The following is a 10784-nucleotide window of genomic DNA, read 5'->3' on the forward strand; positions in this document are numbered from 1 at the left end:
ATAGGTCCTGCCACTCCGAAGCTCTGTAAGATCAGTAGTGATCTGCTCCTCTTTTTCTACCACCCGAACCACATTGGACGTTCGAGTGGTAAGGCTGTCGAGTTGAAAAAGCTGAGTGAACTGCACCGCCGACTCGAGGACTGGCGCAAAGAGCTTCCTCGAGAACTTGAACCCAAGGATGGCCAACTGCCAAACGCCATCCTCATGCAGTGCGTTTCCCCAGGCTTCTGCAGTATTCTCGAACACTAACACTTTTGCAGCATGTTCTTCCACCTACAGTACATCCATCTATTCCGCCCCTTCCTCAAGTATACCCCTGCGGCCTCGCCCCCTACCATCCCACGTCTCACCGCGGCGGATCTGCACCGCCAATGCCGGTGCCATATCCAAGCTCATGCGCCTCTACAAGAAGACTTGGAACCTGCGCCAGATTTGCAATATTGCTGTCTACATGGTGCACAGCGCATGCACCATTCACATGCTCAACCTACCCGAGAAGACAGCTCGACGTGACATCACGCATGGTGTCAAGCACCTCGAGGAGATCGCCGAAGATTGGCCATGTGCGCGCCGCACCCTTGGCATCATCAGTGTTCTCGGTCGGAAATGGAACGTAGAGCTTCCTGACGAGGCCTCCGTTACCCTTCGTCGCACAGACGAAAAGTATGGTACCTTCAACACGAGCGACGTCCCAAGTCCTTTCTCAAACCACGGAACCGGCGTTTCTCCGACGGGCTCCAACGACCATGTGCCATCGCCCGCTCCTCAACCCACCCAGGGCTACAGTCCCATCGACCAGTTTATCCAACCACGCATACCGGGCGACATCTCGGCGCAAACCGGGAACTTCCCTCTCGCCAGCCCCTCGCTTGACCTTGCTTCTCTCACATCAACACCAACCTCGAATCCACAGGTCCCCCTCACCTCGTGGCCGTCGGCACAGCCCATTCCTGCCTATCACCGCCCTCAAAAGCAACAACAACAACAACATCAACAGGCGCAGCAGCAGCAGCAGCAACAACAACAAGCACAACAGCAGCAGCAGCAGCAGCAGCAACAAGCACAACAGCAACAGCAACAGCAGCAAAGACATCAACGACCGATGCCCCCACGACCGCTACCTCCCAGCCCCCAGGTCTTCCAAGAGCTCGACCAAGACTGGTTCCTCAACGACGGCGCCAAGTGGCACCAGAACTTCGAGGCTTGGGGCATGGCGGGCATGTCCGCAAAACAGAGCCCGCAAAACATGTTCATGTTCCAGGGCGGCACTCCCGGCAGTAGCGGCAAGACAAATATCGCGCCAATGGGCCGCAGGCTAACGCCGCTCCCGCCTCGAAATGGCTCAGAGGAGCCGCATCCGGCTTTGAGGCGCTGAGTTCGCTGCGGGACAACCCCCGGTTGGCTGCCGCCGGGCCTAGACTAAATGTTTGCAATTTGGAAGCATAGGGGACTGATGTATTTTCATGGGTAACTTTGTATGCGCCTAGTCTGACTGGTCCTTCTGCCTGCCGCGTTTGGTCATGAATGGGCGTTTTTTTGTATTCGATTGAGCGGACATGATAGCTGCTACTGTCACTCACGCCTGGTCCTCGGATAGCCAACGATGTACTCTTCAAGGTCGCGATTTAGTCACATCCCCTGCCTACGTTGTCTGTAATCATGAGTCGACTTTGATGCATACAACCAAGCGCCGCTTCGTACAGTCGGGATGTCAGCCTTCATGTTGCCCTCTTTGTCTTCTTGAGAGGCGGATCATTGATCATGGCTGAGCGTCTATATGTGGAAACTACTGGCCCGAAGACATCTATCTCTCCATGTGCACATGATGACTGAGCTATCTAACATCAAATGAAGAAATCATTTGCTCATTCACAGGAAGCGCAGAGGCGCGCACGGCAGAGTTGAAAAATGTTATTATAATCGCCTACTCGACACTCGTCTCCCAGATGAACGCTTTCCAACAACCATGTACAGTTCGTGAACTCAGCACCTGCAGCACCCAAGCCAATGCCGTCCTCTGTCCACGCCATGATGCCCGAGTCTCACGAACAAGCATGAGCAGCCGCTCCCAACAGCAGAAGAGCTCTGGCATTCTTCCCCGCCAATGCGCTGGTAAGGTTTTCAGCGTTGGGTATTCTTCATGTCTCGTGTCTCTTGCCCTTGTTTCATTCCGTTCCCAGGCCCGCAGCTGGTCCGCCTTTGTCTTTTTAGTGTTGCCGTGTTTGTATGCCTTCCTCGTTTCAAGTGTCGGACCCCGTCTGCGACTGGTATATCACGCCCGCCCCTAGTTCCTGCTCCAGCATTTGCGCCCTTTTCCCAAACCAAATCAAAGTGCGCTATTCGCAGAAATCCAAAATATTCGTCATCGTACAGTTCTGTCCCATGTGCTGCCATCACAGGGCAAGACCAGTGCCGTCGCCAGTCCAGCGGTACAAAGCCAGCAGCTCACGTCGGCGCTGGTGCTGTTCGCCTAGGTCTTCGGGCACCCGACCACGGACCTGTGCCAGAGCACTCCGCATTACCTTGCTGAAGTTGCGCTGCGAGGTGGTTAGCATCGCGTGTGTATGGTTTCAAGTAGTGTACGATGGGAGTGCTACGAACCTGATACTCCGTATTAAGTGTCACCACGCAAGCTTCGTGGGCCCGGACGATGGTTTCGCAAGCTTTCACTACACTTGGGCTGGCTTCTAATTGCAGCTTGTCTGCAATTAGGAGCAGCAAGAACGAGCCCTGCAGCAAGTAGATGCCGAAAAAGAAAGGCATGAACTCTAGGCCTGGGTCGAACTCGAGAATGTGGCTGATGGCTTCGGCTGCCGAGACGGCGTGCCCTGTGGCCGTGATGAAGCCCTGGCTTGAAATCCATAGATCGTTATCATCAATTAAATTGATAGGATCCCACTTTCCGGCGAGAAGAATATGCAGTACATGCATGACATGCGTGCCATATGCCATGACGATCTTGGTCTGGATATCCGACTCTGTCATTCGATTTGACGAGTTCGTGTGCACTGAGTGGACCGAGGGAGTACCAATATCTGCAGCGCCGTTGTGGTCAGGGGCATCCAGTGCAGACGCCTGATCGCAATTGGGCGCTAGACCTTCGCCTTCGGGGTGCATGCGACGAAGGTACTGCTGCTCGAAACGCTTCAAACTATGCTCGTAAGCCTCGAGGTGGCGCGTGATCTCCAGAGCCTGCTCATCCCAGTCTCGTGCCATGCGAAAACCTACACCAAAGCGCGGGTGGTTTCGCGCGTGATGCAAGTCGACTATCTCACCAAGTATGGTCATGAGAGGGAGGAAATATCCAAAGATACTATGTCCTGTACACTCAAAGTGAGGTCCGCGGATTCGCAAAGGTTGCTGATGAAGGCCCTCGCCGGCGAGGTTGGGATCCGTCGTGTTACCCATGTAGCTCTCGAAATCACCGTTCTGATAGGCCATGTCGTCCATCGGCTGGAAAAGGCCGGAGCATTCAAGGTCCAAGAGGAAGAGAGGGCGGTTGTAACAAAGAGCCAGATGTCGATCGACAATATAGGCCAGCCACCAGATCCGTCGGCGCTCTTCTCGTTCCTCTTCAGTGATGGAGCCCGGCGTGCTGGTACCGCCATTCATGCCGTTGGAAGCTCCGACATCCCCGTCATCTCCGTCGACAGGCCCCATGGGTCTCATGGAAGGCGGGAGCTCGCGACCAAGCTTGAGCTCGCGTGCTAGAGACCACGCTGCGTTCCACCACCGTAGGCTCGCTCCCTTATATTCGCTTGCAGACACCACAGTAGCCAAGTGGATGTAGGTGATGACATCATCCAGCTTGCCAGCAGCCCCGAACGCGCCTGACTCTCCTGTCAGAGCATCGAGGCTCATGGTGCCGGGAAGCGCAACCCCAAGCCCTCCAAGTGCAACGCCATCAATGACTGGACTTGTTGCTGGCGAGGGCTCTCCCGTGGGCGTATGGATCAGTGGCTTGAGAAGACTGACAGTCAATTCAAGGAGCCTCTGACAAATCTTGCCCCTCGCCGAGGGGATGCTCGTCAAAAATGGAGCATCGCTAGTTTGGGCGGCAACCCAAAGCATGCTTGCTAGCAGAGCGGGCTGGCACAGTCTTGGTTTCGTTGGATGGAGGAAAGATCGCTTCCGGAAGACATAACCTAGGACGTAGGGCGACATGGGGTGCATCTGCGCAGATGATGATGAGGCGAAGTAGAGGTCAATCAAGTCGCAGGCCAATGGTATGGGAACAATGTTGTTGAGGTGAGGGATGAGAGGCTCCAATACTGGGTAACGTAGGTTTTGAGTGCCGTGTACGTAACTGTGTTGAGGGATATGGGATGGATATTGTGCCGTTGGTGAGGACATGTTTATCCACCCGGGAGAAGTTGGCTCGTTGCCCATGGGATATGCGCCCATCGGGCTATTGCCGATTCGGAAATGAGGATTCGTAGGGTAGGCTGCCGGACTCTGACCCTGCATGCCGTACGGTAGCTCCGTATATGCCGGCATGTTGCCCTGGCTGGGCCCATACGGTCCATGTGTCGGACCGTTTAGCATCGGGGCTCCCAACGCTTGCCTTTCATATCCATGGTGCATGCCGGCTCCGTAGCTATTCATGTCCAGAGTAGTTGGGCTGCCAAGATGTTCCCTCTCTAAGACTTGGTGCTGGGCCATGTTGTGTTGATGTGCGTTCAAATCGTCCAAAGTGTCCAGGGATGCCGTTCGCTGGCTCTGCCGCGTTGCGTCTTCGCTCATATCATCCACCTTAATGCCAGAGTGGGAACTCGAACCATTAGTTGAAACCCTTCTAGGGGCAGGTTCGCCATTGTGTTCAGAGGACTCTCCATTCTCGTCTGTATCTGATCTTCCATTGGATCCGTTGGCCGCCTGTGCTGCCGCTGCTGCTGCTTGGGCGAGGTCTTTCCTGGACGCCTTGCCGCGCTTCTTCCTCTCACGGACGTATTCGCAGCCCAGGCCGAATTCTAATACCTTAAGTCAACAATTTATTGCTACTTACGATCATTAGCTTCCAACATACCTATACAATGAGCGCAAGGATGTTGCCCGTCGCACTTGGTCCTCAATTGGTTGCACTGGTCGCATGCCCGACTGATCCTCCTCCTGATAGGGCCTGAACCGGTAGAAGTCCTGGTTGCTGGACCGTATGGGTGTTGCCGGTGTTTTTGCTGAGGAGCGTTTCGCGCGAGGTGGGGGTTGTGGACTGCAGCATGTTGAAGTTGTTGCTGAAGGGCGTAACCCTGGGACATTTCGTTCATGCCGCCAGGATGGGGGTGGTTGGCGGGCGCATGCCCGTTGGAGAAAAGTGTTGAAGCTGGAAGCGCGGCGTGATAGGGCGAAAATCGATGCAACGGGTTGGACAACATTGTGACTCCCGTCTCAGGATGTTGCAGACCCACGATGACGATGGCTACGGGTTGCTGGTAACGTCCTGTCGTTACGTCAGGACTATGGAGCGTGGGAGTTTTGTTGTGTCGACGCTGAGAAGGGGTGCTCTCCGATCGAATGAGTCCTCAGAAGGGAGTCGGGACCAAAAGGTACCTTGGCAGCTGTAAGGGAGACGACGTCTATATGTTGGAAATGGTAGTGGGAGACCAGGCAGGTTTGATCCACCATGAGTTCGGGCCAGAGCTAAAGAGGTGCTGGTTAGCAAGTAAAGCAGGGGGCAAGATGCTAAGGTGTGGGGAAGAGACGGAGAAGATGGCGGAGAGCATGCAGATATTAGGTAGCTGGGTGGAATCGAAGGAGCAGGGGTCGTGTCAACAAGACGCCGAGGTGTGATCTGTGGCGAACGGGAACGCAACCATGTACCGTACATAAGTACGTACGCGTGAGAAAGATGGTGGGGTTGACGGTGTGTGTGGGTGGACGAAATGACAGGGACAAGTGGGAGATGGGTCAAGCCCCCGACCAGACCTAATGCAAACTTGAAGAAGAGAGTGAAGTCTACTTGCCGTCGTCCTCAACGTCGAAGTTGGGTGGTGAGAAGATGTGCGTCACCGAGGAGAGCAGATGTATGAGCGATGGCGGAAGCCACGTCCGGAAATGTTACAGTAGCGTCAAGAGAGAGCCCAACACCTCGGTCTCGCTGTTGTGCCACCTGGAGACTGTCAATTGGTGGTGATGTAGAAATAACAAAGTCCAGATCGGCTTGTATCAGAACAGGGACAAGGCCAGGCTAGTCAGATCGCGGCTCAGGAAGATCGGTTCAGGCCCGGGGGGGGGGGGTCTTTGCTTGATACAGGTTATTAAGATGAGTCGATGATGCAAGAAAGGTTTCGCGAAGCCAAGCTTCTCACGAAAATACACTGCTGGCTGTTGTAGCGTTGAACAAGTGAGCAAGCAAAACTTCAAAGCAGTGTACGTCAAGCAAGAGACATCACCGCCGGCCGCCGGAAGGAGTAGGAAAGGTTGAGTAACAGAAATGGAGACGATGTATGTGCTGGCTGGAGTGATAATTTTTGTTAGCGGATGATGTCCCCCGGCTGGTTCTCGAAGCCGAAAGGTGGCACAGGCGACAGGGCCAGGATCGTCTGATTTCTCCTCTTCTCCCCCTTGGGGTAGGATGGGAGCCGCTTGCACACAAGAGGATAGGGAGCGACAGAGCCAGGCTTTTCCAGGGTTGCAATGAGGGGAACAGGGGTCTTGGGCATACGGTCGAGACCAGACGAGCGAACCAAGAGATGGGAGGGGAAAACGGGCGACTGGCGCCGTGTGTGGGTGTGGTGTGGGGTTAAGCAGAGACGTTGCAGTACATGTACATTGCAGTGGCTGAGAACTTTGTAACGCAATGAATAACTCAGGATGGCCATGGGCTGGACCAGAAGGGCCGGCTGGGGTGCAGAAGCGGGATCGAGGCATACTGATGGTGCCTGGCACCAGAGGCAGGTTTGGACAGTCACCAGCATGCTGCCCGCATGCTTCAGCCCATTGATGCTCGAGGTTGGTAGGGTGTGGTTGATGGACCGAGGGACAGGCCGAGTTGTATGCAATCCAGCATGGGACTCGTGGGGTGCTTGGGTTGGGCAGCGGACGGTTGGCGCCGGCGCGGGCATCGGTAGCATGTCCTGACCTGACCGACGTGGAAGTCTGGGGTCTCCACCCATGAGTCGTTCAACTGTCGACTCCCTCCTTGAGGAGATGCTTACTTGAAGCTTTTCGGCGAGCTGGCACTGCCTGGACTGTGCCAGCCCGGCTGTTGCTACACCGATTCGGCGAGCTCGCTCACGACCACGTCTTCCTAGCCCTCGGTCGTAAGACAACCGGCCACGAGCTTTACTTAAAGGTATCTTAGTGAAAGGCAGGTGGGGCGAGTCGCCCATGGCAAAAGTGTAGCCTCGGCCATGGTCAATGATTGTGCGAAATAGTCTCTTGTCTGCGACAGACAGCGAAGAAAAACGCTCGCCAACCACAGTGCGATGGGCCCGTCCCTATCCACCTGTGAAGAGCCGAAGGTACTCTCCCCTTCCACCCACGCGGGCCGACGGGCGCCCGCGTGCAGGCCCAGCTGCTGATGAGTGGCAGAGAAGGGGGGGGGGACAGGGCGTGCTGTGTGGTCAGGGGAGTATGTTGGTGGCTGCTAGCGGCTTGTCATCGACTGGTGGAATTGATTCTCACACGACGGCGAGACAAACGGACCCAAGGTCTGTCGACGCTAGAAGTCATTGGCATCGACAGACCGAGACCGGCCAGCGGCGTGGGAATGGCACAACGTGGGCTCCAAGGTGGCGCTGCTGGCGGTTCGCATCATGCTCCTGATCCTGTTGGTGCCCATGTCGAGGCCATGTGTGACGCAGGTGCAAATGACAGAAGAAGCAAGGCGTAGACGCGGAGAAGTAGAAGTGCGAGACATTACCCCAATTCTGATCGATGCTGGTGGTGGTTGCTGTGTCTCATCGAGCCTGTCAGTGTTCGCTTGGGCGCACCACAGTGCCTGGCGTGCATCCAGCGGTACTCCAGACCCCGGCCCTTGCCCCCTGTGCCGTGCTAGCGAGGGTGGTGGGCGCTGAGGAGCCAGATTGGCTTCGGTACTTCGCGATACCAGCCGATGGAGCAAGCCTGGGACGGACGGGAGCAACGGTATGTCAAAGGATGCCTGCCATGCTTTTGCAGCAGCAGTCCAATGTGCTTGGTGGCCCTGGTGGCCATTGCCATTTGTCTATGGTGAACGCCTGGGACGTCTGGGGCGCCACTTGAGGTAGGGACACGGCGTAGACGGGAGATGGTTGCGAAGGCCGAAAAGACGTCGCGCCGAGTCCCGTGTGCCGTGTTTGATCAGATCGGTGTGGTGGTGTGCCCTTACCTTTCTGACCTCAGGACATGTCAGTGTTTCCTCAGCGTGTGTCTATGTATGTGTGTTTGTGTGATATGGTCGGCGCTGGGAGTCTCGTGTGTCGTCCAGTTCTATTGGAGTCGCTCCGTCGCGCGACCTTGTCTGGTGGAGGCAGATGGTAGCGGCGCAGTGCCAGAGTCACGCATCATCGTGTGGACTGCTTGGTCGCCCTCCTGAGGAGACATGGACGCAACGGTGGAGAGCACCATGACAGTGGGATGAATCACTGGCAAGAAAGCGCCGCCTGGCTGCATGGCCTGGTGCTGTCTTCCTCAAAAAGTCCTGCCCCGTGCCATCTCGTAGTCGAGTGACAAAGGGAGGAAGGTACAACCCAGCTCTAGGCACCGCAGACAGCAAGTACGCGCACAGTACGGCAGCACCTTCTCCATGTCGCCTACCGACTGCCCTTTCTTGGGAGCCTGGCGCCTCACCTTGACACCTAAACTCCCTGCCTCACTAGCCTTACCTGCCTACCTGGGGCAGGCACCTAGGTAGGTAGGTAGGTAGGTAGGTGGACTGAATTATCTTCACAAGAATGTGCCATTGATTTGCTAGACCACAAGTTAAGGACTAGCTTTGCTTGTCGACATCCTCCATGCATCACATCACCAGGATCCTGCTCGCCGTAAGGAGTTCTTTGCCCGAAACGAAGGACTTGTCAGAACCAAACTTTCCAGCATCAGGAAATTGGCTTGGGAAGGCCAGCCACGCCACATCTTTCACACGCTTGGCCGGGCCAAAGGGATCGACCCCGTCTGCAGGAACCTGCGTTGATTGGCCTATGACCGACAAGTCCATTCAGGCATGGAGAAAGAAAGCCGCCGAGCGAGCAAAGAAGGGAAACCCTGTGTCTCGTTTACCCGTCCCCCGAGCAGGTGGTTGACTCGGTCGTGTCGGTCAGGTCACGCATGCCAGATGAGAGCTAGGTTTCCAGTCGCTACAACATTCGAGTTAACCAAGTGATCAGCATGGAGGGTGCTAGCTCACTCCCTGTCTGCGATGCCATGTACCTAGAGGTACTGCTCCAAAGGCCCCAACCAGTCTTCCCTTGGGCCGCAGCGTACTCGCCACTTCATTCGCCCGCATCGCATGTCATCTCCCTCCACATCTCGCTACAATCCGGCTGCGACCTTCTGGCGTTCTCGGCCACTCACCATGCGTCCTGGCAAGCTCCCAGAACTCCACGGCTCCAGTCCTCCGCACCACCATACACTAGACGCAGGCCAGCATGCAGACCTCGCGCGCCGCAAATGCAATCCCCTCATTTCGATGGGGCAACAAGATGCGACCCCAATCACCACTCAATTCAAAGTCTTCAGGCCTCAGGGCAGTACATCTTCAGCGGCGCCTTCCAAAACCTCGCACACGGCGGGTCTGAGAACTCAGAATTCCCTCAACTATGGGAGCCTCACCCAACTCTGAGGGCATCGATACACAGGGTTTGGTTGTTGAAAAGGTCATGCCATGGAAAGGCGGCGTGACAGACACACAGTACGAGACAATGCTTGCCAATCAACCGATGGGCGCTCCCCCTCCGTGCCGCTTCAGCGCCCGTAGCTCCCGTTTCTGTCCAGCCCATGATGCGTCGCAGTCGAACCTCCCCTGGATCCCTCGCAGGTGGCTGTACGGAGCCTCCGTGCTCTCATTAGGCATTCCCACTCAGCATTTCGTAATCGAACATGACGTTTGAGGCGCGAGCCAGCAGAGTACAATAAGATAGGCACCGGGATGACTTTGTAGACCAGCTCCACCCCCTGGAATGGTTGTCCAACCACGCTCTGGCCGGTGACGCAGGCGGCACCGCGCCCGTCAGCGGCCGTCGGTCCGAAATCCCACGAGGGCTAGCGGCATCAGCTCGGGCCAGCCTCCTATTCGTGCATCCAACCTCCATCACCATCCATCAGCCACAGATGAAGACTCAGGTGCTGGAGTGCACAGTCTGCGTCAAGGATGTGCGACAGCAGACCAGATTCAAGCTGTAATGATATACAACTCTCTCCATTTATACAGCACCATCTTGCAGAGGATTTGTGTCTCAGTCCCGGGCTTGGATGGTTTTGAATACACAGAACGCATGACAAAAGCATCCGTGGCGTAATATCCGCTCCAGATACATCGCCTGACCACTTTGAAAGCCTCGGAAGATCATAAAGCAACTAGTTCGCAAAGGAAGCGTCATTCAAAAAAGTTGACACTTGTCTACCAGTAGAATTTGCCTCAAGTTCCACGCATCAACTCCGAACGGCACGGGACGACGAGCATGTGCAGCCCGATGAGATTTCCCCAGGACACAAGCTTCCCCAGATTCCAACCCCATGCGATTCTATCTTTCACGGTCAATTCGCTAGCCGGCCCTAACAGGGTCCTCTAGGCGCTGCAGGTGTGATACTCAAATACTGGGGAAAGGTGTAGCCGCCTCCTCCCCGTACACGATTGACCTCGTAGA

General features: G+C 55.7%; 3 protein-coding genes across 3 annotated transcripts in view; 1 reads left to right on the top strand and 2 right to left on the bottom strand.

Annotated features, from left to right (window-relative positions):
* VDBG_01257 (nitrogen assimilation transcription factor nirA) overlaps positions 1-1375 on the top strand; it is a gene marked incomplete at both ends in the record, with an annotated part of 2726 nt that extends 1351 nt beyond the window's left edge. The window contains 2 exons of the mRNA XM_003009528.1: positions 87-209; positions 280-1375. Coding sequence (XP_003009574.1) covers positions 87-209; positions 280-1375 — 1219 coding nt within the window. The remainder of the gene's footprint in view (positions 1-86; positions 210-279) is intronic.
* Positions 1376-2393: 1018 nt separating this feature from the next.
* Positions 2394-6004, bottom strand: VDBG_01258 (transcriptional activator xlnR; the record flags this gene model as incomplete). The annotated part of the gene is made up of 3 exons (XM_003009529.1): positions 2394-2537; positions 2602-4970; positions 5027-6004. 3 exons carry the CDS (start codon positions 5370-5372, stop codon positions 2394-2396), a joined length of 2859 nt encoding a protein of 952 aa, XP_003009575.1.
* A 466-nt stretch (positions 6005-6470) lies between these two features.
* Positions 6471-8592, bottom strand: VDBG_01259 (predicted protein; the record flags this gene model as incomplete). Its single annotated transcript, XM_003009530.1, has 4 exons — positions 6471-7374; positions 7686-8064; positions 8309-8317; positions 8436-8592. The coding sequence occupies 4 exons, from the start codon at positions 8590-8592 to the stop codon at positions 6471-6473; spliced, it is 1449 nt and encodes a 482-aa protein (XP_003009576.1).
* Positions 8593-10784: the final 2192 nt, after the last annotated feature.

The sequence above is a fragment of the Verticillium alfalfae genome, genomic scaffold, assembly GCF_000150825.1.
Source record: "Verticillium alfalfae VaMs.102 supercont1.1 genomic scaffold, whole genome shotgun sequence".
Lineage (NCBI taxonomy): Eukaryota > Fungi > Ascomycota > Sordariomycetes > Glomerellales > Plectosphaerellaceae > Verticillium > Verticillium alfalfae.